This window comes from Barbus barbus, assembly GCF_936440315.1.
Source record: "Barbus barbus genome assembly, chromosome: 1".
NCBI lineage: Eukaryota > Metazoa > Chordata > Actinopteri > Cypriniformes > Cyprinidae > Barbus > Barbus barbus.
The window spans coordinates 24,815,014-24,841,413 of NC_136729.1; the positions used below are offsets into that span (position 1 = coordinate 24,815,014).

At 42.8% G+C, this 26,400-nt stretch overlaps 1 protein-coding gene across 1 annotated transcript in view; it reads left to right on the forward strand.

Annotated features, from left to right (window-relative positions):
* The window catches only part of LOC306876053 (receptor-type tyrosine-protein phosphatase N2-like), a 224,394-nt gene that overhangs the window by 22,456 nt on the left and 175,538 nt on the right, over window positions 1-26,400 (forward strand). Inside the window, exon 2 of the mRNA XM_079426952.1 lies at window positions 23,955-24,005. Within this exon, the coding sequence (XP_079283078.1) occupies window positions 23,955-24,005 (51 nt within the window). The remainder of the gene's footprint in view (window positions 1-23,954; window positions 24,006-26,400) is intronic.

Genomic DNA, 26,400 nt, shown 5'->3' on the forward strand with positions numbered 1-26,400 from the left:
ACCCTCTTGATGGAAGTGAGCGTGGTCAGGAGGGCTGTCCTAGCAGACAGGAACTTCAGCTCGACTGAGACCAGCAGCGCAAAGGGACCCCTCTGAAGTCCAGCCAGGACGATAGAGAGATCTCAGGAGGGCATCAGGGGTGGCCTAGGAGGATTTAACCTTCTGGCACCCCACAGGAACCTGACGATGAGATCGTGCTTTCCCAGGGACCGGCCGTCCACTGCAACGTGATGTGCTGCGATAGCAGCCATATACGCTTTCAAGGTGAAGGGTGACAGCCTACGCTCCAACCTTTCCTGCAGGAATGAAAGCACTACTCCAGTCATGCATCTTCAGGGGTCTTCTCGGCGAGAAGAACATCAGATCACGAACAGACTTAACTCTAAGGCACGAGTTCGCGTCATAGAGAGGGCTCTGGCCTGAGTGAAAGTGTCTTCCACCGCTGGTGGACAAAACATTCAAGTCTGCCACGTCTCATCCAGGAACCCCTCATGGAGGTTCCAAGATCTGTACGCGGGTGCCACATGGTCCTTCCTCAGAGGAATGCACCAGGAGGGGCTGTCATGAGGAGCATAAGTTCCAAAAACCAGGTCCGGGTGGGCCAACGGTGCAACCGGCAGGACCTGTTCCTCGTCCTCGCTGACCTTGCACAGTGTCTGTGCGAGAAGGCTCATTGCGTAAAACCCAAGGCCAGATGTGCACCAGTGTTTCCGTGCCGAGGGGGCCTCGGTCAGGGAGTCATACAACTGGCCATGGGAGGACTCGTGTGAGGCAACCAGGTTTACCTGAGCTTTCTTGAATCGACTCCAGAGTAGCCGGATCATCTTGGGATGGAGTCGCCATTCTCCGGGGAATGTGAGCTGTCGTGAGAGCCCATCGGCTGCACGATTGAGCTCCCCCAGGATGTGGATGGCGTGCAGCGACTCCAGAGAAGGAGATGGCGGGAGCGATTTGTGACATGAGATGTGATCGTAGACAACCCTGCCAACCCGGCCAAACCGCTGCAAGGCTAGTGCCAGCACTGCCAGCAACTCAAGGCAGTTGATGTGCCAAAGCATTCGAGGCCCTGTCCAGAACCTCGAGGCTGCCTGCCCATTGCATGTAGCGCACCAGCCCGCACTGGAGGCATCCATCGTGACAACGACATGCTGAGAAAGACAAGGTCCGTCCAGGGGCTGAATGAGCGGCAAAGCGTTGGCATGATGGTCACGCGAACTGTACCGCGGCGACATGCCCATCTCAGGACTCGGGAGTGTAATCTGTGCTGAAGTGGTCCCATATGAAGCAATCCAAGCGGCGAGACTGTGGCTGCAGATGCCATATTCCCCAGGAGCCTCTGAAAGTGTTTCAGTGGTACCACCATCCTGCCTCTGAAGGAACTCAGGCAGGTCAGCATGGACTGGGCATGCTCGTTGGTGAGACGTGCCACCACACTCATCAAGTCTAACTACATACTGAGAAAAGAGTTTCTCTGCATGGGGGAGAGCTTGCTCTTTTCCCAGTTGACCCGAAGCCCCAACTGGCTGAGGTGCCGGAGCACCAGGTCCCTGTGATCGCACAACTGTTCTCAATCGAAAAGTTGAGGATCCTGATGCCCACTTCCCGTAACGGGGCAAGGACCCTCTCCGTGACTTTGGAAAAGACGCGAGGGAACAGGGAGAGCCGGAAGGGGAGGACCCTGTACTGCCATGCCCGACCCTCAAACGCAACCCGTAGGTACGGCCTGTGTTGAGGGCGAATCAAGACATGAAAGTAAGCGTCTTTCAGGTCGAACGCTGCATACCAATCCTGGGGTTGGATGCATCTGATGATGCGCTTCTGCGACTACATCTTGAATGGGAGCTTGAGAAGGGCCCAATTCGAGATTCGCAGATCCAGGATTGGCCGAAGGCCTCGATGAAGTAAGGGTGCTACCCTGAGGCTGTAAAACCCCTGCCTCATCTCGGCTGCTCGATTGCATCCTTTGCCAGGAGGACAGCAATCTCCTCGCACAAGACAAGTGCGTCTCGGACTGCCACCGAAGTCTCAAGAGCGCCACTGAGCTTAGGAGCTCGCCTGGCGAACTGAATCACTTAACCGAGTCGGATTGTGCGAATGAGCCAGCAGGACGGGTTGGGCAGCGCAAGCCATGCTCCCAAACTCCGTGCAAGTGGCACCAAAGGGACAATCAACATACCCGCGGTGGTGTAGCGGAGGGAAGCAGAGCTGGATGGTACGGAAGGCATTGCGTTCTGACACATCCCCGCCGAACTCCCCAGGTCCCCGTGGGGACTGGCCAGAGATGTGTGGAGAGGCATCGCATCTCCCAACCACAATCTCTTGGCTGCTGGCAAGAGGGGGCGTCGCAGGCGAGAGTGAGGAGACAGTGCGTCGCACACTGTCAGCCCGCGAGCCTGAGAACCCGGAGGAAAGGGAAATTGCTCTTTCTTTGACAATGTGGTTACCAGAATGAAATGATTCTCCCCCTGCCTTCGCCATCTCCTGAGATCGAGCAGCTTCCCACATATCTGGGTTGCCCGTGTCAAGGCCGCTTTATCGCTTCTCTGGACGATATCAGGGCCAGCTGGAACACGGGGGCGCCGCGCTCCCATGAGAGGCTCGACGCACCGGCCTAGGTGACGATTCAGCATGGGGTGGAGCAGCTCTGGAGGACACAGGAGGGCGCCCACGGCGACGAGCAGACTGGGGCTTGCCCTGCGGCGGAGGAGCAAGATGTGTTGGATGGCCTCGGTTGTGTTGGATGGCTTCTGTGCTGCAGAGAACTACTGGGCACAGTCCTCGACAGTGTAAAAGCGCACTTTGTCGACATCGCTCCTCTCAGCAAGGCTGAGCCATAGATGGTGCTCTTGGACCACAAGTGTGGACATCGCCTTCCCGAGGGACTGCGCTGTGACTTCCGTCAGTCGCTGAGCACAGTTCCTGCTTCAACCTCGGGTTGGTACTACCCTCGTACATTTTAATGCCTTGACTTGGTGTACTCACAGGATAGCCATGGCATGCAGAGCAGAGGCGGCTTGGCCCGCAGCGCTGTAAGCTTTGGCCGCGAGAGCAGCTGTCAGCTTACAGGCTTTGGATGGGAGACGAGGACGTGCGTGGCGGCACAAGTGGCGGCGTTTTGCAATGCACAGGTGCACCGCAACTGCACTCTCCACCTGGGAAATGTCAACGTACCCCCTAGCCGCCCCGAGGCTAGGGGGGTAGCGAGGATGGGGAGGCAGACGAGCCGCTTCTGGCCGTAAAAGGGGCCGTCCACGACTTTATTAGCTCCTCGTGCACTTCCGGGAAGAAAGGAACCAATCATCGTGCTGCGAGGGCTTGGGACTGGGAGGTGTGCACGCTCTGGGTCCGATTCGGCGGCGGCCGCAACACCCGAGGGGGGCAGCTCCGTCGAATCTTCATTGCCCATCCCCCGATGCTGCCATCGACATCTAATCCTCCATCGGCGCGCCGAATGAAACGCTGGGCACGTTGTAAGACGGACCAGCAGAATCACTGGGGAGCCGCACAGAACAGCTGCTGCGGTAGGAGTGAAAAGTTTGTGGGGACTGGCCCGGCGGAAAGCTTTCACTGTAACCCTCAGATCGCCCAGAGCATTAGCCGAAGGTTATCTGCTCGTAGCAGAGAAGCCAGCGCGGGTATTGACAGAGGGAGCTCCTCCCATCCCCGTGAGGTGAGAGAGACACGATCACAGCGCTTCCATGGTTACACGCTCAGAACGAATGCATAAACCGTCCACCGCTTCAGCATGTTGGATGCCCAGACACTGAAGACAATGATCGTGGCTGTTGACGGAGGATAGGAAACGACCACAACCAAGAGGACACGGCCGGAACGGCGTCTTTGAAAAGACGCGAACCGACCGCACAGGGAGTGGCTCAGGTATGCAAAATCCACTAGCCAATATTCATTGGCGTTTTCTCTTAAAGTCAGAGATGATTGGGGCTCCCAAGTGAATCCCCTAATGTCGTCACGACATAACTCGTAGTGACCGACAGATAGGGAACTGCTTACTTTTGTATGTACTTTGGTATCAAAAAGCAGAAATACTGATTTAGACTCTTGTTCTTTGCAGTTTGATATAATTCATTTTTGAGTTATACCCTTCTCTCAGGATTGAGAGCTCTCTGTGTTATTATCGGATTGCTTTTTGACAGTTAAATATGCATGATTTGCAAATATGTATAAGAATTGTCGCTCAGGATTTTTAATTCTGGTAGTGTGTTTAGGTTTTTAATATTCTGCTGCAGTTGTCTTCAGTGATGGATCCTGGTTCAGTGTGGCAGTGCTTTCTCCCCTACACTGCTCCTACACATGCAGTCAACATCTTAAAAAACAAGAATCAAAATTGGCAGTTTTCTGAGGAACTAAATGGAATCCATAAGTCTCTGCAAGAACTCCAGTCACCGGTTCCTTCAGTAACCATAATAACCCATAAAGGCTTTGAGGCATAATGTTCATCTATGGAGTAGGATATTTGTAGCACCTTCAGGTTTCTGAGAAACCCCCAATGATGTTGAGTACTTTATTATTGTCCACCATCACCATTAATTCTTTCAAGTCAAGATTGTTGGATAGGTAACCCTTGCTACGCCTCTGACAATGCTGACATAACAGCAGTTTAAGTGGGTACACCATAGTGTTCATAAACTTTATTAGATTCTGTCCTCTTTTTACACTGAGAGGGAGGGCCAAATTGAACATAATGTATGTGGGTGTGAGAATATTACCTATATGTGAAGTGTTTTCACAACAGTAACATTGTCTTAATCATCCCTTTTAGATCGCTTGATATATTACAAATCAGGAAAAATGCTTTCATTTGTTGAAGTATTTTCACTCAAATATTTATGATTTATTTACTAGGCATCCAGTGTTATTTTGAACAGCTTGGAGGCTTTTAGCAAAACTTTTAGTAAGAAAAGTTTTTAAGAAACAATAAACATTATATTATTAAATAAAAAAATTTATGTTATGATCAACATAGATATACTATCATGCTCATCATCATGCTCAGTGGTACCTGCAGGTGTACGGCTGTACGTACTGTGTGTACCATGAGCGCTCAGACTGACCTGAGATTTGCCCCGCAAACATTTAATTATTTCTGCCATTAATTATTAATTTATCAGTCTTTTGCACGCCAAAGTCAATTTCTGCTTATAAACATTACGCAAAATAGAAACAGAAAAGTTCTTTAAAATCATCTGGAATGCAATAAAGTATTTTTTTAAAGCTGTTTTTAAAGCATTTGCTGCATGGATTTAAAAGGCTAATAAATAATTAACATATCAGACAAAATTGGGTTGCAGAAATTCCTTTAAATTATAAGGTGTTCAGAGCTGAGCAACACAAATATCAGAAAAAAATATAATCGAGCCTGTTTTAGGCTTTTCCTTATTTTTTTATTTTAGACGGTGATGAAAAAATGACTCGCCACCTCATTGGATGTGCCTTAAAGAAATAATCTTTTCGGATTACATAATGAAAGAGTTTTTGTTTTCGATTTGAATTATTTCGTTTTAAAGTAGTAATGTAAAGCTTTCTATAGATATATTTATCATATCTGTGACTCAATTTGTTGAGTTTCGGTTCATCATTGTGAAGCGCTCCTGTTCAAGGCGAGACGGCAAATGCATCCTATGTTTTCGTATTTATTTTATAAAAGCACAACATTTTGTTGATATTGTGAATGCACACAAATAGACCCTTTACAGTTCCGAATTATGTTTTACTCTTAACTTTATGAGAAAAAATGACGGCGTACTTTAAGTTGTTTCCACTATCAAGAAAAAAATGCAAGTGTGACAGCTCGGGCACCTCCATGTCCTGCAAAGTACACTTCAGCTTCCACTCTTCACCCAAACGATTAGATATGCGCCTAATAGCCCACATTTATATAGTTTAAACATTTAAACTAACATTGTGATATGCTTGAACTGTTTTATATCTATATATTTTATTCATCAGCTATCATCAGCTCACTGTCTGCCGTTGGCCTCTTGGTTGTCATTTAAAAAAAAAAAATCAATAGATAAAACTTACATTTAATGAACAAAAAATGCTCCAAATGTTTTTCTAAATTAACTTGATAAAAACTGAAACGAAATACCATTACATATAACCCCATCCACCCCCCACCCCCCGAACCCAACCCCCCCCAAAAAAAATAAAAATTAAATAAGTGTGCATACACTCGGAAGAAATCCTGCAGGCGCCCCTGATCATGCTCATCTTTTGTTCTGTGACTATTTTCCCCTTCCCGAGAAAACAAGCATGGTTGGTTTATTAAAAGTGTTATTGAAAGGTTTTTAGTTTTTTTTTCACCTTTACCTTGAATGAGGTGGCTTTTTAATGAGACTCCATGAGCACAAAACTCTCCTGTTCAAGATGCGCTATTAATTTACACTCGGGTCATGTACCTTGTCTGTGTGGCAGAGTATACAGCTGAAAACAACACTGCTTCTTTTCCATTCCACTCTCATTTCCCCCTTCTCTCTCTCTCTCTCTCGCTCTCTCTTGCCCCTTCCATTCGCTTTTCCTCTCTTTTTTTGATTTGCCTTTTTGCTTTATCTGTCAAAAGCCCATTTAGCAAGGTACACGGTAGTGTGAATCTGAAAACAAGCCAACATAAGGTTGAAGGAATAGAGAGTTGTGTCCTTGACATATATAACGATTGATGGTAATTGGAGGAGAAGAGATTGTGTCTCTTAATCAAATGTCTCCTATGCTTGTACATACCTAAACTAAAACATAGAATTCCTCCAGTGAAATAAAGATCTTCATACACTCTGAAAAAAAAACAAATGCATAACAGCTTGTCACTAGGGTAGCACCCTTAAAGGGACATCTTCGTACCTTACATACCACTAAAGGGTGCCTATTTGTATTTTAAGAGTAGTAATATAGTCATATTATTAGTATTTTATAAAACGGTTTCTTCCCGTCCTTGATTCTGATTGATCAACAGCTGTATTTTATTCACAATAAAGCATCCAAGAGTGTTTTTCATAGCAGCATAAACAATCAATATAGCATCAAAACTGTACCATGTATTATATATTTCAGCAATATTAACTCATTATTTATGTAATGAATTATGAGTGACCCCTGCTGGCGTTATGTTGCGTCATTCACCTTTAATTTTGAGGCCACGCCCTTCCCATGGAGTTGCTGATGTATGCACGACGTGTCTGTTTGGAAGCCCAAAGTTTCCGAAGTGCAGAGGGAATAGTATTACTGTATGTATTAGTTTTGTTTTTCTAGTATGATACTGTATGTCCATCAGTTCACACTTAACGATGCTTGCAAACTCGAACTGTGCTACGAATCGGTCTGTTTTAAACAAAACAAAACTGATGATGAGAGATAAGCAGATGTATGTATGTGAGAAAATATATGGTGTAAAAACATGAAATGACACAGTGGATGAAAATTCCTATTCTCTGTTTATTTTTGAGCTAAGATTACACCTAGGAACATTCTTTTGCCATTTACTGTCACTGTCAGGAACTTTTTTTTTTAAGTGGAAAAGCAGCATTTAATGAATTTAAAAAAGTAACATATCAATAAACTCTGTTTTGCATTGTGCCTAACAATACCCTTTAGCCGTGACTTATTCACAGTACAGTATGGCCTCTCACACCTTGTTGCTTACATAAAGTAATTATTTGCACTCTTCTACTATGAACCATTTAGGTGTAACTAAGGTTCCCTATCTGTCGGTCACTACGAGTTATGTCGTGACGACATTCGGGGATTCACTTGGGAGCCCCAATCGTTTCTGACTTTAAGAGAAAACGCCAATGAATATTGGCTAGTGGATTTTGCAAACCTGAGCCACTCCCCGTGCATACGGGTATAAATAGGCGACAGGTGCAACCACTCATCAGATTTTTGCTTCGGAGCCGAGTGGATGAACGTGTTGATCTCCACAAAGCCATTCATCATCTGTCTGGAAGCTGTTCTGGTTGGTGTCACGGTGCGAACAGCGGTGTCCCTGTCTGCAGCAATTCCCCTGGGCACTTCAACTAAAAGAGCAGATTTCTTAAAAGAGCAAATCACGGTCGGTTCGCGTCTTTTTAAAGACGCTGTGTCCTCTTGGTTGCAGTCGTTTCCTATTCTCCGTCGACAGCCACGATCGTTGTCTTTAGTGTGCGGTTGCGGTGCACCTGTGCCTGCAAAACGCCGCCACTTGGAGGAATCGTCCTCGTCTCCCGTCCAAAGCCTGTAAGCTGACGGCCGCAAGATGCAGCGCTCTTGAGACTTCGGTGGCAGTCCGAGACACACTTGTCTTGTGCGAGGAGATTGCTGTCCTCCTGGCAAAGAATGCAATCAAGCCGGTCCCTCCAGCCGAGATGAGGCAGGGGTTTTACAGCCCTTACTTCATCGTACCTAAGAAAGGCGGTGGCTTTCGGCCAATCCTGGATCTGCGAATCTCGAATTGGGTCCTTCTCAAGCTCCCATTCAAGATGTTGACGCAGAAGCGCATCATCAGATGCATCCAAGCCCAGGATTGACGCTTACTTTCATGTCTCGATTCGCCCTCGACACAGGCCTACGGGTTGCGTTCGAGGGTCGGGCATGGCAGTACAGGGTCCTCCCCTTCGGGGTCTCCCTGTCCCCTCGTGTCTTTATGTAAGTCATGGAGGGCGCCCTTGCCCTGTTACGGGAAGTGGGCATCAGGATCCTCATCTTAGTTCCTTCAGAGGCAGGATGGTGGGACCACTGAAACACTTTCAGGGGCTCCTGGGGCATATGGCATCAGCTGCCGCAGTCTCGCCACTCGGATTGCTTCATATGGGACCACTTCAGCACAGGTTACACTCCTGAGTCTGGACAGGGCCTCGACTGCTTTGGCACATCAACTGCCTTGAGTTGCTGGCAGTGCTACTAGCCTTGCAGCGGCTCTTCTGGAGTCGATTCGAGGAAGCTCAGGTAAACCCGGTTGCCTCCCACGAGTCCTCCCATGGCCAGTTGTATTACTCTCTGACCGAGGCCCCCTCGGCACGGATGCACTGGCGCACAGCTGGCCTTGGGTTTTACGCAAGTTTGCACTTCCCCCAGTGAGCCTTCTCGCACAGACACTGTGCAAGGTCAGTGAGGATGAGGAACAGGTCCTGCCGGTTGCACAGTTGGCTCACCCGGACCTGGATTTCGGAACTCATGCTCCTCATGACAGCCCCTCCTGGTGCATCCCTCTGAGGAAGGACCTCCTTCTCAGGGGCCCGGCACCATGTGGTACCCACGTCCAGATCTTGGAACCTCCATGTGTGGTTCCTGGATGAGACATGGCAGACTTGAGTGTTTTTGTCCACCGGTGGTGGAAGACACTTCACTCAGGCCAGAGCCCTCTCCACGAGGAGAGCGCTTGCCTTGGGATTGAGTCTGTTCACGATCTGGTGTTCTTCTCGCTGACAAGACCCCCGAAGATGCATGATTGGAGTAGTGCTTTCTTCCTTGCAGGAAAGGTTGGAGCGTAGGCTGTCACCCTCCACCTTGAAAGCATATGTGGCTGATAATGCAGCACATCACGTTGCAGTTGACAGCCGGTCCCTGGGAAAGCAAGATCTCATCGTCAGGTTCCTGAGGAGTGCCAGAAGGTTAAATCCTCCTAGGCCAACCCTGGTGTCCTCCTGGGATCGCTCTATCATCCTGGCTGGACTTCAGAGGGGTCCCTTTGAGCCGCTGGACTCAGTTGAGCTGAAGTTCCTGTAAAGACAGCGCTCCTGACCACGCTCACTTCCATCTAGAGGGTCAGGGACCTCCAAGCATTTTCGGTGAGCGAAGAGTGCCTTGTATTCAGGCCGGACTACTCTCACGTTGTCCTGATACATGCCCAACGTTCCTACCACGCCCTTCCGTGATCAGGTGGTGAACCTGCAAGCACTGCCCTCGGAGGAGGCAGACCCAGCCTTGGCGTGGCTGTGTCCCGTAAGAGCGCTGCGCATATACGTGGACGGCACCCAGAGCTTAGAAACTCTGAGCAGCCCTTTGTCTGCCACGGAGGTCAGCAGAAAGGGAAGGCTGTCTTCAAGCAGAGGTTGGCCCACTTGATAGTGGATGCCATCGCCTTGGTGTACCAATCTCAAGGCGAGCCATGCCCCCTGGGAGTGAGGACTCACTCCCTGCGGAGTGTTGCCTCCTCCTATGCGTTGACGCATGCACCTCTCTGGCAGACAATCTGTAGAGCTGCGGGCTGGGAGACATCGAACACCTTTGTGAGATTTTACAGTCTCCGTGTTGGGCCAGTTTCTTCACGTGTGTTGGGTAACAGGTAAGTGGCGGGAAGAGCTGTCCAGTGTCACACTTGCTGCGCCATTCCCCCTCACCCGGGGATGCAAGCGCTTTTCCTACTCCAGTACGTTCCCTGGATGGCGAACCCTGGTGGAGTTCCTCCACCACCCCCAGCAGTCAGACAGTCAGACTGGGCGGAGCAGTCTGACGCCAGGCCCAGTACTGGCTTTAGCTCGCCAGGGTCTCCGATCAGCCCCTGTACTGGGCTGGGTGTCCGTATGGCTTGATTCCCTTCAGGTAGTCCCATATGTGTATTCTTCCACGGTAAGGTTTCCCTCTCGGTAAACCCGTGTCTTCCCTTTGGCAGAGCACTCTGTCAGGCTCTGCTGACAGCTCTCCTCCCTACTCCTAGGTAGGACCTGCCTCAGATACCAATTCATATGTAGTACTGCCCCAGGCCTGGGTCAGTCCATATCAGTGTCTCCACATGTCACCTCCCTACGGGCAGGATGTGGCCTCCGTAGCCCCCTTCTCCAGAAGGCTCACTTCACCGTTTGTCGTTACTGCCAAGCTGTAACTGCCAAGCTGTAACAACAAATAGGAAAGACTTGAAGCAATCTTTCGTTGAAGGTCGAAATCCCTTCTAAATTCTGTGGTGAAAGGAACAGCGGCTTGGCTATCTCTAGCAGCAATGTACTCACCTGTGGTCCCTGCGGGTACCAAGGTCAGCGAATTTGCGCTGGGGTGATGGAAGGGATACGACCTTTGCATGGCATTTTTCTGTCACGCGCTTGCTTGTCAACATTTGCAATGCCATAAGTTTGTGACGGGGTTCAGGTTGTGGCGCTTTCCATGGACCCCTAATGTCGTCACGACATAACTCGTAGTGACCGACAGATAGGGAACGTCTCGGTTACATATGTAACCCTCGATCCCTGATGGAGGGAACGGAGACGTTATGTCCCCATGCCACAATCTTGAACCATCGCTGGGTGCCAGGGACACGTTCTCGGCTCCTCAGCGGAAAACCTTTCTATCTTGTATATGTTCTTGTGTACTGTATCCTGTTTTATGCATGATTATGATTGAACACTAGTTAATATTACCTCATATATATATATATTGTTTATATCATGTTTGGTCTCTATCAATTCGTCTTCGGATGATCTAATTGAGAGTGTATATTATATGGCGATACCTATGCAACATATAAGTGTTCTAAGAATCTTTAATAGTTTGTATATCAACGTCCAATCAGGTTCATATGCAAATTACCATACATGGAGACAAAGAGTCGTAAACTTTCCCTCCAAAAGTTCAAGTCACCATAGGCCCTTTGACTGCCAGAGGTGTGACCTCTATAGCAGATAAAGCTCTCACGTAAGTGACGCCCCTGCAGTCTGCGGTTCTGTTAGATTCTGAGAAGATGAGGATGTGAGCTAAAACTCTTCTGAACACTTCTGGCCTTGACTTTCCATTCAACAAAGGATCCTTGGACCTCAGCAGATCTCTTTCTTCGCTCTTTTCCACTTTCTACCTGGAAATAACATTTCTACCTCAGAACACTTTGGATCACTCTTCAACCCGGAAGAACGTGATAGAGAATCCAAAGCCTTGAAACCATTAAGACTTTCATCTGAGACTGCATTCCGGAAACTCGTCCGACCAAATGCATTGCAAGTATTGTACATTTAACTAAACAAAACAGAGGTTATTAGTACAAGTTATAGACCCCGTTATAAACGTTGCTGATGGTTTTACTCAGGTGGTTAAATTACTTTTTCCATAACCGCATTCTCTGGTTTTCCTGATGGTTTCATCCATCAACTCTCATTAGCCCTTTCACCATGTATGAGTGATTGTACGTATGTATGTTTGTTTGTTTGTTTGTTTGTTTGTTAGACTAGTTTGCGTTAGTGTTTAGTTAATAAAAGTTGTGTGCACAAATTACATGAGTTTCTGGTTCTGCCTTACAAATTAAACGTCTCTTTATTATTTTGACTCTTGCTACATGCTCTAATGCATTAATAGGAAAGTATTTCCTGTGGCCAAGGAAATATCCTTTAGAGTTGATACGAACTTGTACTGAATGTTTGCTGGACGGACAGATCAGTTGATGGCAATTTAATTCTGCTACAGTTATTACTGTCAGCCGATATAAATAATTGTAATTAATCATAAATAAATATAATTATTTATATACAATTCCCTTTTGAGCTTCGCCCCAATGAAAATGAAAATAAACATTTTTGCATGTTTGTTTTCCCTGAAAGAAACTGACCTCCATGTGCCTTTATTATTATTTTTCCTCTTATCTTTCTCTACTAATATTGAAGAAAAGGAGCCATAAACCTGCTTCAAAACTCATTTCAATTAAGAATAAATTAAGATAAACAATACTCATGACCATTTCAATGGAAAAAAGGCAATGAAAACATTTCTTACAGCCATAAGAAAGCACTGGAGGCCTATAAGAACACTGCTATTTGCATTTTAAAAAATCTCTCCCCAATGTAATTACTGTAGAGTTATTTTAGAAGTGTGAGTGTTATAAACATTACAGTGCCATTTAATCCAGATCCAGAGTCCATCTCTGAATGGGTTTGTAGAAACGAGTGTCTGAATTGGGGCAGTGATTCTCTCTGTGGCATGGGGAATACTGAAGATGGGGTGCTTGAGGTCAGGTAAATTCATCGGTCGATTTTGAAATGCATCCTCAGGATGAAGTGACCCTGAAAGATGACAGGTCTCTTTCTGTGCTTGTTGATGGAATAAAACATCTAAACACTTTCCTGAACTATATAAGAATTTTAACACATTTATAGCAATAGAACATTTCTGAGAAAGAGTTTATGAATTATATTGGTTACCTCAGTATCTCCTTAGATCTGACCCTAATCCAAGGCATAGCACTGAAAAAAGAAAGTCGTATGTAACAAACTAACTCAAAGAGTTACTTTGAAATGCTTTTGGTTAAAAATAAATCCATGCAATTCCAATGGACCCATAAACCTTTTACATGTAGTCACCATCCATGACCACTGCTTGTCTGAAGCTTGTAAGTTGAGAATGACTTTATGCTTAACACTTAAAGCATTACATATATTTTAATCAAATATGTTTAGGATGAAGTCTTATTATTTTTAGCTGTCACACAAATATGTCTATTAGGTTTAGACTTTTATTATCATATGTGAGCATGAATAATCTCTGGAAGTATTTGTTAGTACTTCATACATCAAGTAATAGAATGATTTTTATTTATGTATTTACAATAAAACGGTATTAGGAACATATATTCATAACACTTTCACTTAACACTTGAACGAGTTGTGTTCAACCAAGTCTCTGTCTTTCTCACACAGACCTCATGGACAGTAACCAATCTGGCTTTAGAAGTGGACATTAGACCAAAACTGCCTTGCTTTCTGTTGTTGAAGCCCTAAGACTTGCAAGAGCGGCTTCCAAATATTCTGTCATTCAGAAACATGGCTTATCATATCACTGCTATGCAGATGACACTCAACTCTACCTCTCATTCCATCCTGATGATCCGACGATAGCTGCTTGCATCTCAGGGTGTCTAACAGACATTTCTTGCTGGATGATGGACCATCATCTTCAACTCAACCTAGCTAAGACAGAACTGCTTGTAATTTCAGCTAACCCATCGCTTCATCACATTCTCACCTTCCAGTTAGGCTCATATACCATAACTCCTTCAAAAACAGCCAGAAACCTTGGAGTTGTGATTGATGATAAGCTGAATTTCTCAGACCACATTGCTAAAACTGCCCGGTCCTGCAGATTTGCATTATAAAATATTAAGAAGATCAGGCCCTTCTCTCGGAACATGCAACACAACTCCTTGTTCAGGCTCTTGTTCTGTCCAGACTTGACTATTGCAATGCTTTCTTGGCAGGTCTTCCAGCCAATTCTATTAAACCTATTAAACTGTATCCAGCCCAGATGGTCACTGCAGTCACCAGATCCAGTCCGTATCCAGATCAGATGGTGGATCAGCTCCCAGAGACGACCTCTACAGCCCTGAACATCAGCGGAGACCAGGACACAGAGATGAGCGCCAGAGACAGATCCCCAGTGAGGACCCCGCCACTTAGACAGCCATCGGGAAAGACCACTGGTACCAGTTGAGCCCTTATAATCTGACTTTGCTACAGTTGGAATTGAACTGCTGGTTCGTTTGGCCAGAGAAGAACTGGCCCCCCGACTGAGCCTGTTTTCTGCCAAGGTTTTTTCTCCATTCTGTCACCGATGGAGTTTTGGTTCCTTGGCGCTGTTGCCTCTGGCTTGCTTAGTTGGGGACACTTCATTTCCAGCGATATCGTCGACCTGATTGCAAAGACACTATTTAAACTGAACTGAGCTGGATGATGACATCACTGAATTCAATAATGAAATGCCTTTAACTGAAAATATTTTTTTAATCTTTTCATTTTACATTATTGACACACTATTTTCCTTTTTTTTTTATATTGTGCAGTTGCTTTGACACAATTTACATTGTTAAAAGCGCTATATAAATAAAGGTGACTTGACTTGACTTGACTCTACAATTAATCCAAAATTCCGCTGCAAGATTAATCTTTAGTGAGCCGAAAAGAACGCACGTCACGCCTCTGTTCATCAATTTGCACTGGCTACCAATAGCTGCTCGCATTAAATTCAAGGCATTAATGTTTGCCTACAGAACCACCACTGGCTCTGGACTCCTTTACCTAAATTCATTACTTCAGACTTATGTGCCCTCTAGAAGCTTGCGTTCTTCAAGTGAACGACGCATTATTGTACCATCCCAAAGACACACAAAAACACTTTCACTGACTTTTTCATTAACTGTTCCCATCTGGTGGAATGACCTGCCCAACTCAATTCGAGCAGCTGAATCCTTACCCATCTTCAAGAAACGGCTAAAAACTCATCTGTTCCAACTTTACTTGACCTTCTAACTCTAGCACTCTCTATTCTAATTTAATTTTATCCATGTCTTTTTATAAAAAAAATAATAATAATAAAATAAATAAATAATAATCATTTTCTGTACTGCGTTAGGTTTACCAAGGCTTGTAATAGCACTTTCACGTTGTTGTTCTTTTGTTGGTTTTGATTGCTTCCTATGTCCTCATTTGTAAGTTGCTTTGGATAAAAGCGTCTGCTAAATGACTAAATAAATAAATAACACTTTCACAAATATAGCAGCCTATAAATTGTTCTGTTTTTATAATATAGCTTTTTGATAACTGTAATTAAGGCTGTTGGTTGTTAAAAGTCATAATTATACCTATATAAATATTCTGAGAATAACAAAATGTGTAATTATAGTTAATTTCGATTTACATCCTTATTAAAGTTGTCTGTAATACCAGGCCAAAAATGATTAAACAAGTCCAATCATAAGTGAATAGAGTCCCCTACGCTCCATGGATCGTAGTGAATTAATAATTCAGAATCCAGGTCACTTGGCACTGGTTATTTTTAACCTCACCAAAATCCATTTTCACACCACATGTAGTTAAGACGGAAGAATTAGTATGGAATGTAAGCGTTTTTAGCACCTGGGTCATGCATATAAACTGTTATTTAACATAAAAGATGTTGGAAATCCATAAAAGGCAGCAATTTAAGTGTGTATAAATCTCCCAGCCTGAATAAAACACTAATGCATGCCATCATCGCTCAGTATACAGTTCTGCAGGTTTGCTTTAATAGAATGGGGCTTCGCATTCACTTCTGTTGTTGTGCATCCTCACAGACTGAACCTCTGGGGAAATGAGGCACTGTGTGAGAGTTGGGAGGGTTAAAATGGATTCCTCATAAAGATGTCAGCCTGTAGGCTTTAGTCAAAGCGTCTTGCTGTGGGAGAGGTGAAGAGTCAGATGTGTTCAGCACCTGGTGTGCTTCCTGTGGCTCGGAGTAAGAAGGAAATTTTCATCAGGCACAAACACAAAATGTAATCTGTGCTAGAGTGTTTCTTGCTAGCTGAAGAAAACTGTAGAATTAAATAAAGTTTTTTACATTTTATTATATCTTTCTGTGTGACACTGTACTGGTGCAATTGGCATCCGAGGGTTTCTCATCTCCATTGAAACGTGTTATGAATTTATGAATGCTTTAAATCAACAAGCTCCTTCTAAATGACTGCTGAGTGAAAGAGTTATGTCTAAAGCGTGTTTTTGTAAGACAGAAGTAAAAATCCCATTTTTTTCCCTTTAGAGAAATAGATTTTTAACGATAACTTATAAACCTTTAAGGACAAACCTATTGTGAGCTGCAAAGTTGTTAATTGATGGCATATGCTTTTCTTGAAGCCAACAGTTTGCATTATTTTGAAATATAGTGTAAATAGTTCTTTAAAAGAGGAATTCCTGGTGAAAACAACCATTATCATAATTCTGCAAAAACAATTAAGAAAAAGGTTTATAATTCTTCAGCACAGTTACGTGGCTATCTTGCATACATATTTTGTAAAAGTAATATATTTAAAATACATTTATTTCATACTAAGTATAGTTCAGATCTATTAACATATTTACTGACATATCGCTCGAGAATTACTTATATAAAAATTATAATTAAATTTTGTTTGGAGTACTACTTCTGCACAATGCCCATTTCTTAATATTAAGTCTAAAATGTGTTTTAATGTCACTATTGATGAGGATTGTATCATCTTTGAATAATATCAGTCTTTAAAAGCAAGATATTTAAAATGTACTTGCAATAGTTACACTTTAGCACAATCAAATATACTTCAGTATATATTTAGTTGGACTTCAGCACTACTTCCACACAATCAAAGTGCATTATGTATGCATTAGTTGTTCCAATTTAGCAGACTTTAAGTATACCAGTTTAGTATATTATTAAAGGTAAAACTGAAAGGTATTTTTATTAAGTATGTAAATATGTAAATATATTTGTATTATACTTAGCATGAAATAAATGTATTTCAAATACATTTTAGTATTATTTAGCATTTTTTTTAGGATAGTAATTTGTATTTTTTTTTTCACTAGGATCAGAGATGTCCTTATATTTGATGTTGTCTGATTGACCTGCTCAATTATTTATTAATTCAATTATTATTATTAATACATATATTTAAATTAATGTTGTTTGTGTGTGTTTATTATACAATCCGAATTCCGGAAATGTTGGGACGTTTTTTAAATTTGAATACAATTAAAATTAAAAGACTTTCAAATCACACAAGATAACTTGAAATGAGTCTGTTACAGCGCTGTGGAGGAATTTTGGCCCACTCATCTTGGCAGAATTGTTGTTATTCAGCCACATTGGAGGGCTTTCGAGCACGAACCGCCTTTTTAAGGTCATGCCACAGCATCTCAAAAGGATTCAGGTCAGGACTTTGACTAGGCCACTCCAAAGTCTTCATTTTGTTTTTCTTGAGCCATTCAGAGGTGGATTTGCTGGTGGGTTTTGGATCATTGTCCTGCTGCAGAACCCAAGTTCGCTTCAGCTTGAGGTCATGAACAGATGGCCAGACATTGTCTTTCAGGATTTTTTGGTAGACAGCTGAATTCATGGTTCCATTTATCACAGCAAGTCTTCCAGGTCCTGAAGCAGCAAAACAGCCCCAGACCATCACACTACCACCACCATATTTTACTGTTGGTATGATGTTCTTTTTCTGAAATGCTCTGTTACTTTTACGCCAGATGTAATGGGACACAAACCTTCCAAAAAGTTCAACTTTTGTCTCGTCAGTCCACAGAGTATTTTCCCAAAAGGGAAATCATGGGGATCATCAAGAGGTGTTCTGGCAAAACTGAGACGAGCCTTTATGTTCTTTTTGCTCAGCAGCGGTTTTCATCGTGGAACTCTGCCATGCAGGCCATTTTTGCCCAGTCTCTTTCTTATGGTGGCGTCATGAACACTGACCTTACCTGAGGCCTGCAGTTCTTTAGATGTTGTTGTGGGGTCTTTTGTGACCTCTTGGATGAGTCGTCGCTGCGCTCTTGGGGTAATTTTGGTCGGCCGGCCACTCCTGGGAAGGTTCTCCACTGTTTCATGATTTCGCCATTTGTGGATAATGGCTCTCACTGTGGTTCGCTGGAGTCCCAAAGCTTTAGAAATGGCTTTATAACCTTTTCCAGACTGATAGATCTCAATTACTTTCTTTCTCATTTGTTCCTGAATTTCTTTGGCTCTCAACATGATGTGTAGCTATTGAGGATCTTTTGGTCTACTTCACTTTGTCAGGCAGGTCCTATTTAAGTAATTTCTTGATTGCGAACAGGTGTGGCAGTAATCAGGCCTGGGTGTGGCTAGAGAAGCTGAACTCAGGTGTGATAAACCACAGTTAGGTTTAATGCCGGGGGGGTTGTCTTACAAACACTTTTTCACACAGGGCCATGTGGGTTTGGATTTTGTTTTCCCTTCATAAAAAAAACCCTTCATTTAAAAACTGCATGTTGTGTTTACTTGTGTTATCTTTGATTTAATATTTAAATTTGTTTGATGATCTGAAACATTATAAAGTGACAAACATGCAAAAAAAATTAAAATCAGGAAGGGGGCCAACACTTTTTCACACCACTGTAGATAACATAACAAATATTTAAACTGAGAAATTTTACACTTTTATCAACTAAATGAGATCATTTCAAATTTGATGCCTGCTACAGGTCTCAAAAAAGTTGGCACGGGGGCAACAAAGGGCTGAAAAAGCAAGCAATTTCTAAAAGATTCAGCTGGTAGAACATCTATCAACTAATTAAGTTAATTGACATCAGGTCTCTAACATAAAAGGGATGTCTTAGAGAGGCAGAGTCTCTCAGAAGTAAAGATGGGCAGAGGCTCTCCAATCTGTGAAAGAGTGCGTAAAAAGATTGTGGATTACTTTAAAAACAACGTTCCTCAACGTCAAATTGCAAAGGCTTTGCAAATCTCATCATCTACAGTGCATAACATAATCAAAAGTTTCAGAGAAACTGGAGAAATCTCTGCGCGTAAGGGACAAGGCCGAAGACCTTTGTTCGATGCCTGTGGTCTTCAGGCCCTCAGACGACACTGTATCACTCATTGGCATGATTCTGTCATTGACATTACTAAATGGGCCCAGGAATACTTCCAGAAACCACTGTCAATAAACAGAATCTGCCATGCCATCTGCAGATGCCAACTACAGCTCTATCATGCAAAAAGGAAGCCATATGTGAACATTAGGGGTGGCACGGTACATGTATTCATACCGAACCATCACGGTACGGACATCTCGGTTTGGTGCATGAGGCCTTACGCCGAATTCACGCCTAGATAAGAGGTTCTCTGAACTGGAGAAAGCCCGCTTTTCTTGGCGTTCAGCCTCAACCCCAGCGCTTTCATGTGCGCAAGAATGACATCTCGATGCCGAACCGCCAGTTGCTCCGATTGAGCTAGTATCAACCAATCGTCGATGTTGATAATTGAGTATGCGGATGCCCTGGAGTCGCAAAGGAGCCAGAGCAGCATCCACACACTTCGTGAAAGTGCGGGGTGAGAGTGCCAGGCCGAAAGGAAGGTCCCGATATTGGTAAGCTTTGCCCCCAAAAGCAAACCTCAGGAACTTCCTGTGAGTGGGAAGGATGGAGACGTGGAAATATGCGTCTTTTAGATCTATCGTGACAAACCAGTCCTCGGACTTGATCTGAGACACGACCTGTTTGAGTGTAAGCATCCTGAACTTCAGTCGCATGACTGAACGGTTCAACTGACGCAGATCTAAAATGGGACGCAGCCCATATAGAGAACATTTGGTGCATCATTAAACGAAAAATACATCACAGATGACCACAAACTCTTCAGCAGCTGGAAACCTATATCAGGCAAGAATGGGACCAAATTCCAACACCAAATCTCCAGAAACTCATAACCTCGATGCCCAGATGTCTTCAAACTGTTTTGAAAAGAAGAAGAGATGCTACACCATGGTAAACATGCCCCTGTCCCAACTATTTTGAGACCTGTAGCAGGCATCAAATTTGAAATGAGTTCATTTTGTGCATAAAATTGTCAATTGTTTAAACATTTGTTGTTATCTATGTTCTATTGTGGATAAAATATTGGCTCATATGATTTGAAAGTCTTTTAGTTTTCATTTTATTCAAATATAAAAATCGTCCCAACATTTCTTTTATTTGGGTTGGAATTGTTAATCAGGGGCGCCATAACAGGGGGGGATGGTTAGGATGATTCCAATGGCCCGGTGAGGGTGAGGGGGCCCGGAACGCGATTTTTACCAAGGGGGACCAATATATCGACAAGTGAAGATGACCTAGGGCTTCAGTATTAATATTACTAAAATATTGTGCTAGGTCAATTGATTTGTAATGGTCTTTTTAATTTTTAAGCTTTAATTATGTTATAATAATGTGATCATTCTAATAATGTTCACAAACATAATTATCCCTTATATATTGTCTTCTCATTATACAGTATTGTCACTAACAATGACTTACAATCATAAAACAAGTGTTTTATTTAGACTGAACCATGGTAATCTATCGCTGAAGTGTTTCTCTTTAGTGTACTGTGCCACAGGAGCCTCTTGTCTTCCCTACAGTGAAAAAATAGACTTCAGCTATTACTCTTTAATTATGTTTCCTTTTAATCAACCTCAAGAGCCAACAAGCATAGGCCGGCCAGGGTGCACAGACACTCTTCGGAGATAACAAATGGTTTTGTCGACCTGATTTAGGACCTAGCGGCATGCAGAACGTGTTTTATCCAGACAGACGTCGGAGTGAGGAACGGGGGTAATTAATATGGAATGCTGATGAGAATTCTGACAAGTTCTAATAAAAGAGGCCGAGTGGTTTGATAAGACTTGAGTGCCCAGGAGTAATTACAGAGCTTTAAACAGTGTGTAGAGTAGAGTTTAGTGTGGGACTGTCTTCATGTTTAATAGAGACAGAATCTTCACTTGACCCTCCCTCCACCACTGACAGGCCATTTATTACAGCCGGCTTTCTGATTCAGCATGCCAATATCAGCACTCCGCTGCATGGCTGATGTCTTTTAGCAAGATTTTCTGAGTAGATATGAGGTCTTTTTGCAGACTTTATTTTGCTCTAGTTTGTTGATTCTTTTTGGCTCTTTTATGGATTATGACAGTAATGACAGCTGTGAGGGCATACAGACAGGGACAGAGAAAGACAGATAATAAAGCAAATGTGTGGTTTATAAAGTGATCTCAGAGGCTTGAGAAAGGAGAAAAAAATATGAAACATTTCTCTACTGTCAACGTAATAAATGTATGTGGTAATGAAAAAGGCAAAGGCAAAATGAGAGCTCTGATTCTCGCTCTCTCTCTTCCTTTCAGGGACATTTGTCTTTCCCTTGTGCTTTATCAAAGGACAGCTGCTAAAGAGTCCCTTGGCTATGTGCGCACACACACACACACACATTGGCACGTGTACAAAGCTCTGTAATCTTTCCTCTTGTCACCTAAGAGCTCCCTTTCAGTCTCGTCTCCATGGAGACGGCAAACTGTTTTGTGTCACAGTTTGTGTTCTGGTCGGTTCAGCCTCAGCAGTCTGTGTGTTCGCATCTAATCCTACCTCATCTCTATAGAGCTGATGTCCACAATAATTATATGAACTTTTATTTTCTTTATGCATCCACCATATCAGTGGTCAGCAGGGAGAACTGTCTGTTTCATTCTTATATACTCCAGAGATGATTCAGAGGAAGGAGGCGCTCAGTGATGAGTGACTCTATAGGTCAATGGATGGAATGGCACTGAGCCATGAAAGAATTCAGTGGATCACATGCTTCAGCATCACACCTCTCTTCCTCTTTTGTCATTTAGCATCTTATCCATCTGTTATTTTTTATATCTCATTCCACTGACACTTCTCTTCTTTCTTTTACAAATGTTCTGTGCCTTCTTGTTTCTCTCCTTTGCCAACTGATCCATTGTATTTTTAGCTGAGTATGAAAATAAACGACACATTATAATTATGGATAATGATAATTTAAATGATCAAATTCAACAGCAAAAAAAATTAAAAATAAATAATATATATATATATATATATATATATATATATATAATATCAAGTCAAGTCAAGTTGAGCTTTATTGTCATTCTACATGTGTGGACATATAGTGGAACGAAATGTCATGTCTCGCAGCACCACGGTGCTACTTACTAGTTAAACATAAGATAAACATACAACAATGCAAGTATAAGAGAAAAAAAAGAGCATCTGACTATACATATACTATAACTACTATACCTAGTTGCCTTGACATGCTGAGACATAACTGAGACTGCACAAGAACTTTACATATATACTGTACATGAAATTGTGCAAAAAGATGTGTGCATATAGTGGGATGAGTGCGTTACTACAGGTGGTTTGTATAGCCCACTCACCTGTGTGTAGCACACTCAGAATTGCACTTAGGAAAAGTTGTCAACTGTATTAATGAGTTGGATGAGTGGGGGGTCAGAGGGGGACAGGGAGATTGGAATTAAGAGCTCTTACAGCCTGGGGAAAAAAAGCTGTTGAGCAATCTGACAGAGCGAACTTTGATGCTCTGTCAGATACCTTCTACCTGATGGTAGGAGCTGGAAGAGGTTGTGGGAGGGGTGGGTGGGGTCTTTCAGGATGCTGGAGGCCTTGCTGGAGCATCGTGCAAGGAAAATGTCCAGGATAGAGGGCAGAGGGGCACCGATGATATATTGACATACAGTTTTCTACGGAAGCTTGTTTTTGCCACTAAATAAAAAATAAAGAAAAAAATAATTGCAAATTGTTCTCACAATTCTGACATTTTTCTTGCAATTATGCTGCGAGTTTAAATCTCACAATTCTGACTTAACTCACAATTCAGATTTTTTTTTTTTATCAGAATTGAGTGATACAAACTCAAAATTGCGAGAAATTAAGTCAGAACTCTCTCAACTGTGACTTTTTTTCTCAGAATTGTGAGAATCACAATTCAGACTTTCTACCTCGCAATTCTGACTTTATAAGTGAGTTTGTATCTTTTTACAAACGATTACCTTTTTTATATATTTTATTCAGTGGCGGAAATGGTTTTCCATAGTTTTTCTCTACACTGGGATTTAGTGGTGGGATTTTTCTGCATGTTACATCGTTACGACAGTAGGTGGCATCAAGTGGCCCTCAAATGAATCAATGATTCATTCACTAATTGAATTATTTACTCAACAAATTTAGTCAACAATAGTGAATCATTTAGGAACGAAACAAGTGAGTCAATTAGTCGTTTACTCAACCGATTCATTCAGAAATTGGCTTACCTAACGCCACAACTGCGTGTTGCCCAGCGATGCGAAATGGTGGATTTTGCATTGGTGAAGCAAATTATACTAGTGATACTGATCCTAAAATGTAAGTTACTTAATACTAACTTGTTTTTTGAATTCTATAATTCTAGCTGTATAGCTACAGTTATGGCTGTTACATGCCCTGAAAGTGAAGCCATCCAGTGTCAAACCAAATCGTGTATTATAAATAAGGATATTTCAAAAGCTTGTTTACTACTCAAATTAGAATTCACACTAATTAGAAGTCTCTCTTAAATGGCTAATTTTCTACTTTCTTGAGTTGCATTCCAGATATTGATCAACAGAAACTTGATGAGCTGTACAAACTGCTTTTATGAATTCCCTCACCCATTCAGAGGCTTTCAATTCCAATGATGCAGATTTTTTTCTCCCACAGGTTGTCTGTTTGAAAATGAGGTATGCGAGTCGTATGAAGTCTGTATCAACGGTGAGTCGTTAAAAGATTACATTTTGCACTTTCGATGTTTAAAATAAATGGTTCTCATTAAAACTGCAAAATGCTAAGTCTCTTCCAAGCTGTCATTCTGCTGCCCACTGTGTGACTGTCTTTCATTTTATGGTTATAAATGATCTTGTGTTAGGATTCATTTTTCTGGGGACATTTTTTATCAAACTGACAAATTCTCTTTAAAAGTCTGCACAACAAAATAAGTATTGAACATGTCACTATTTTTCTCTGTAAATATATTTCTAAATTTGCGGTTGACTTGAAATTTTCACCAGATGTTGGTAACAATCCAAGTAATCCATACGTACAAAGAAAACATAACAAATAAGTTCAGAAAATAAGTTACCCTGCAAACATGCCCCTGCGGGGCCCATGCTGGCTTTTTGTGGGCGCAGTGGGCTAGGGCCAGCCCACACCAAACCTAAACAGGCCCAGTGCTGGCTTGCCCAGGTGAGGCCCACAGCTTTAACTACTGTCTATTTTTAACAATATAGACATTAGTTATGTGGTGACTGCATCCATTTCAGATGTATAATAACTGTTTTCCCCAAAGACTTAAGTTATAGTAACTGAAAAGTAATGTGAAACAGATGTATTGTTATAGATCGGGGGTGCATCCTGTTCCTGGAGAGCTACCTTCATACAGAGTTCAGTTCCAAACCTGATTAAACAAACCTGTCTGTAATTATCAAGTGCTCCTTCAGATCCTAATTATTTGGTTCAGGTGTGTTTGATTAGGACCAGGGTCGGGCACCCCTGTTGTAGATTAATAGTGTAGGATAAGTGATGGCTGCCCATGTAGGGCCAGCACTAAGGGGCCATCGTTTTGCCAATGAGCAAAATCTCAGAGGCCCTTTGCTGGCAGCCCGCTGGGGGCCCTTAGGCTAGCCATAAGTGGGCCCGTAAAGGGCCAGTGCAGGCTTGTTTGCAGGGTATGCGTAATAAAATGGAATGACACAGGGAAAAAAGTATTGCACACATGAAGAAAGGGAGGTTCAAAAAGGCATGGAAAGCCAAGACACCAGCTGAAATCTATCAGTAATTAGAAAGCAATCCTGCCCCTCGTCAGTGGAAATTAATATTAGCTGCTTAAGTCCCAACACCTACAGTACCAGGATGATGAAGATAAAACAAGGGTGGACATTTCAGCAAGAAAATAATCCCAAACACAGCCAAGAAAATTCTCAATTGGTTTCAGAAAAAGAAAATGAAGCTGCTAGAATGGCCCAGCCAATCCAATAGAAAATAAGAACAAAAGATCAGAGTTCTTAGAAGAGGCCCACAGAACCTTCAAGATTTGAAGACTGTGGAAGAATGGGCCAAAATCACACCTGAGCAATGTATGCGACTAGTTTTTCCTACAAGAGTCTTGAAGCTGTCATTACCAACAAAAGCTTTTGTACAAAGTATTAAATAAATTTCAGTAGTTCAATACTTTTTCCCTGTGTCATTCCATTTTATTGCACATTATTTAATTTCTATTTGTTTTGTTTTCTTTGTATGTATGAATTACTTTGGTTGTTACCAACATCTGGTGAAAATTTCAAGTCAGCAGCACCTTTAGAAATATATTTACTGAGAAAAATGGTGACGTGTTCAATACTTATTTTACCCGCTGTATAAATGTTGCAGAAATGTAGATTATGATGGAAGTAAAAGGTGTGTGTAGAACATTTAATTTTAGTGAGAAATTAAATATTAGGTTAATATGAAGGTTTATTTACAGTGTTTATTTGTTTTAAACCTTTTAACCCAAAGGTGTCCAATCCAGTTCCTGGAGGGCCACTGTCCTGCAGAGTTTAGCTCCAATACACACTTGAACCAGCTAATCAAGGTCTTACATGGCGAACTAGAAACTGTCTAACCCCAGTTTATTTTGAAATTATGTTTTAATTATATTGTAAAAAGCATCTAGTATGTTTTCAGCATTACCTGTGCTGCTGTGATGTAAATGTATATTTGGAAAGGAGGAAAGAGCTTCTCATGAGGAACTGTAGCGTAAAGGTGGCTTGATTGTCCTTATTAATGGAACGAGGTCAGGAAGTAACTGCAGAATGATCGTTGATGGACAGCTGGTTTGTTGGACTACCATCTTTCTAACATTTCTCAAGATGGAAAGCAATGTTGTGTGGCCTTTAAGAGAGAAAGTGAGGGACTAAATGGGGACTTGCCTAGTAAAATGACTTATCAAGTCAAGCCCTTTCAAGATCAGGCTGTAGGTGAATAGAACCAACCTAGGTTTAGATGTCAGAGAGACAGTCTGAGATTTAGCTTGTGCTGCTGACCGATTGCAGATCAGTGTCTGTCAGCATTTAAATTCTGTGAGTGGTTTTAGTCTTGCCATGATTATCAAATAACTGGTTTCTTGTCAACA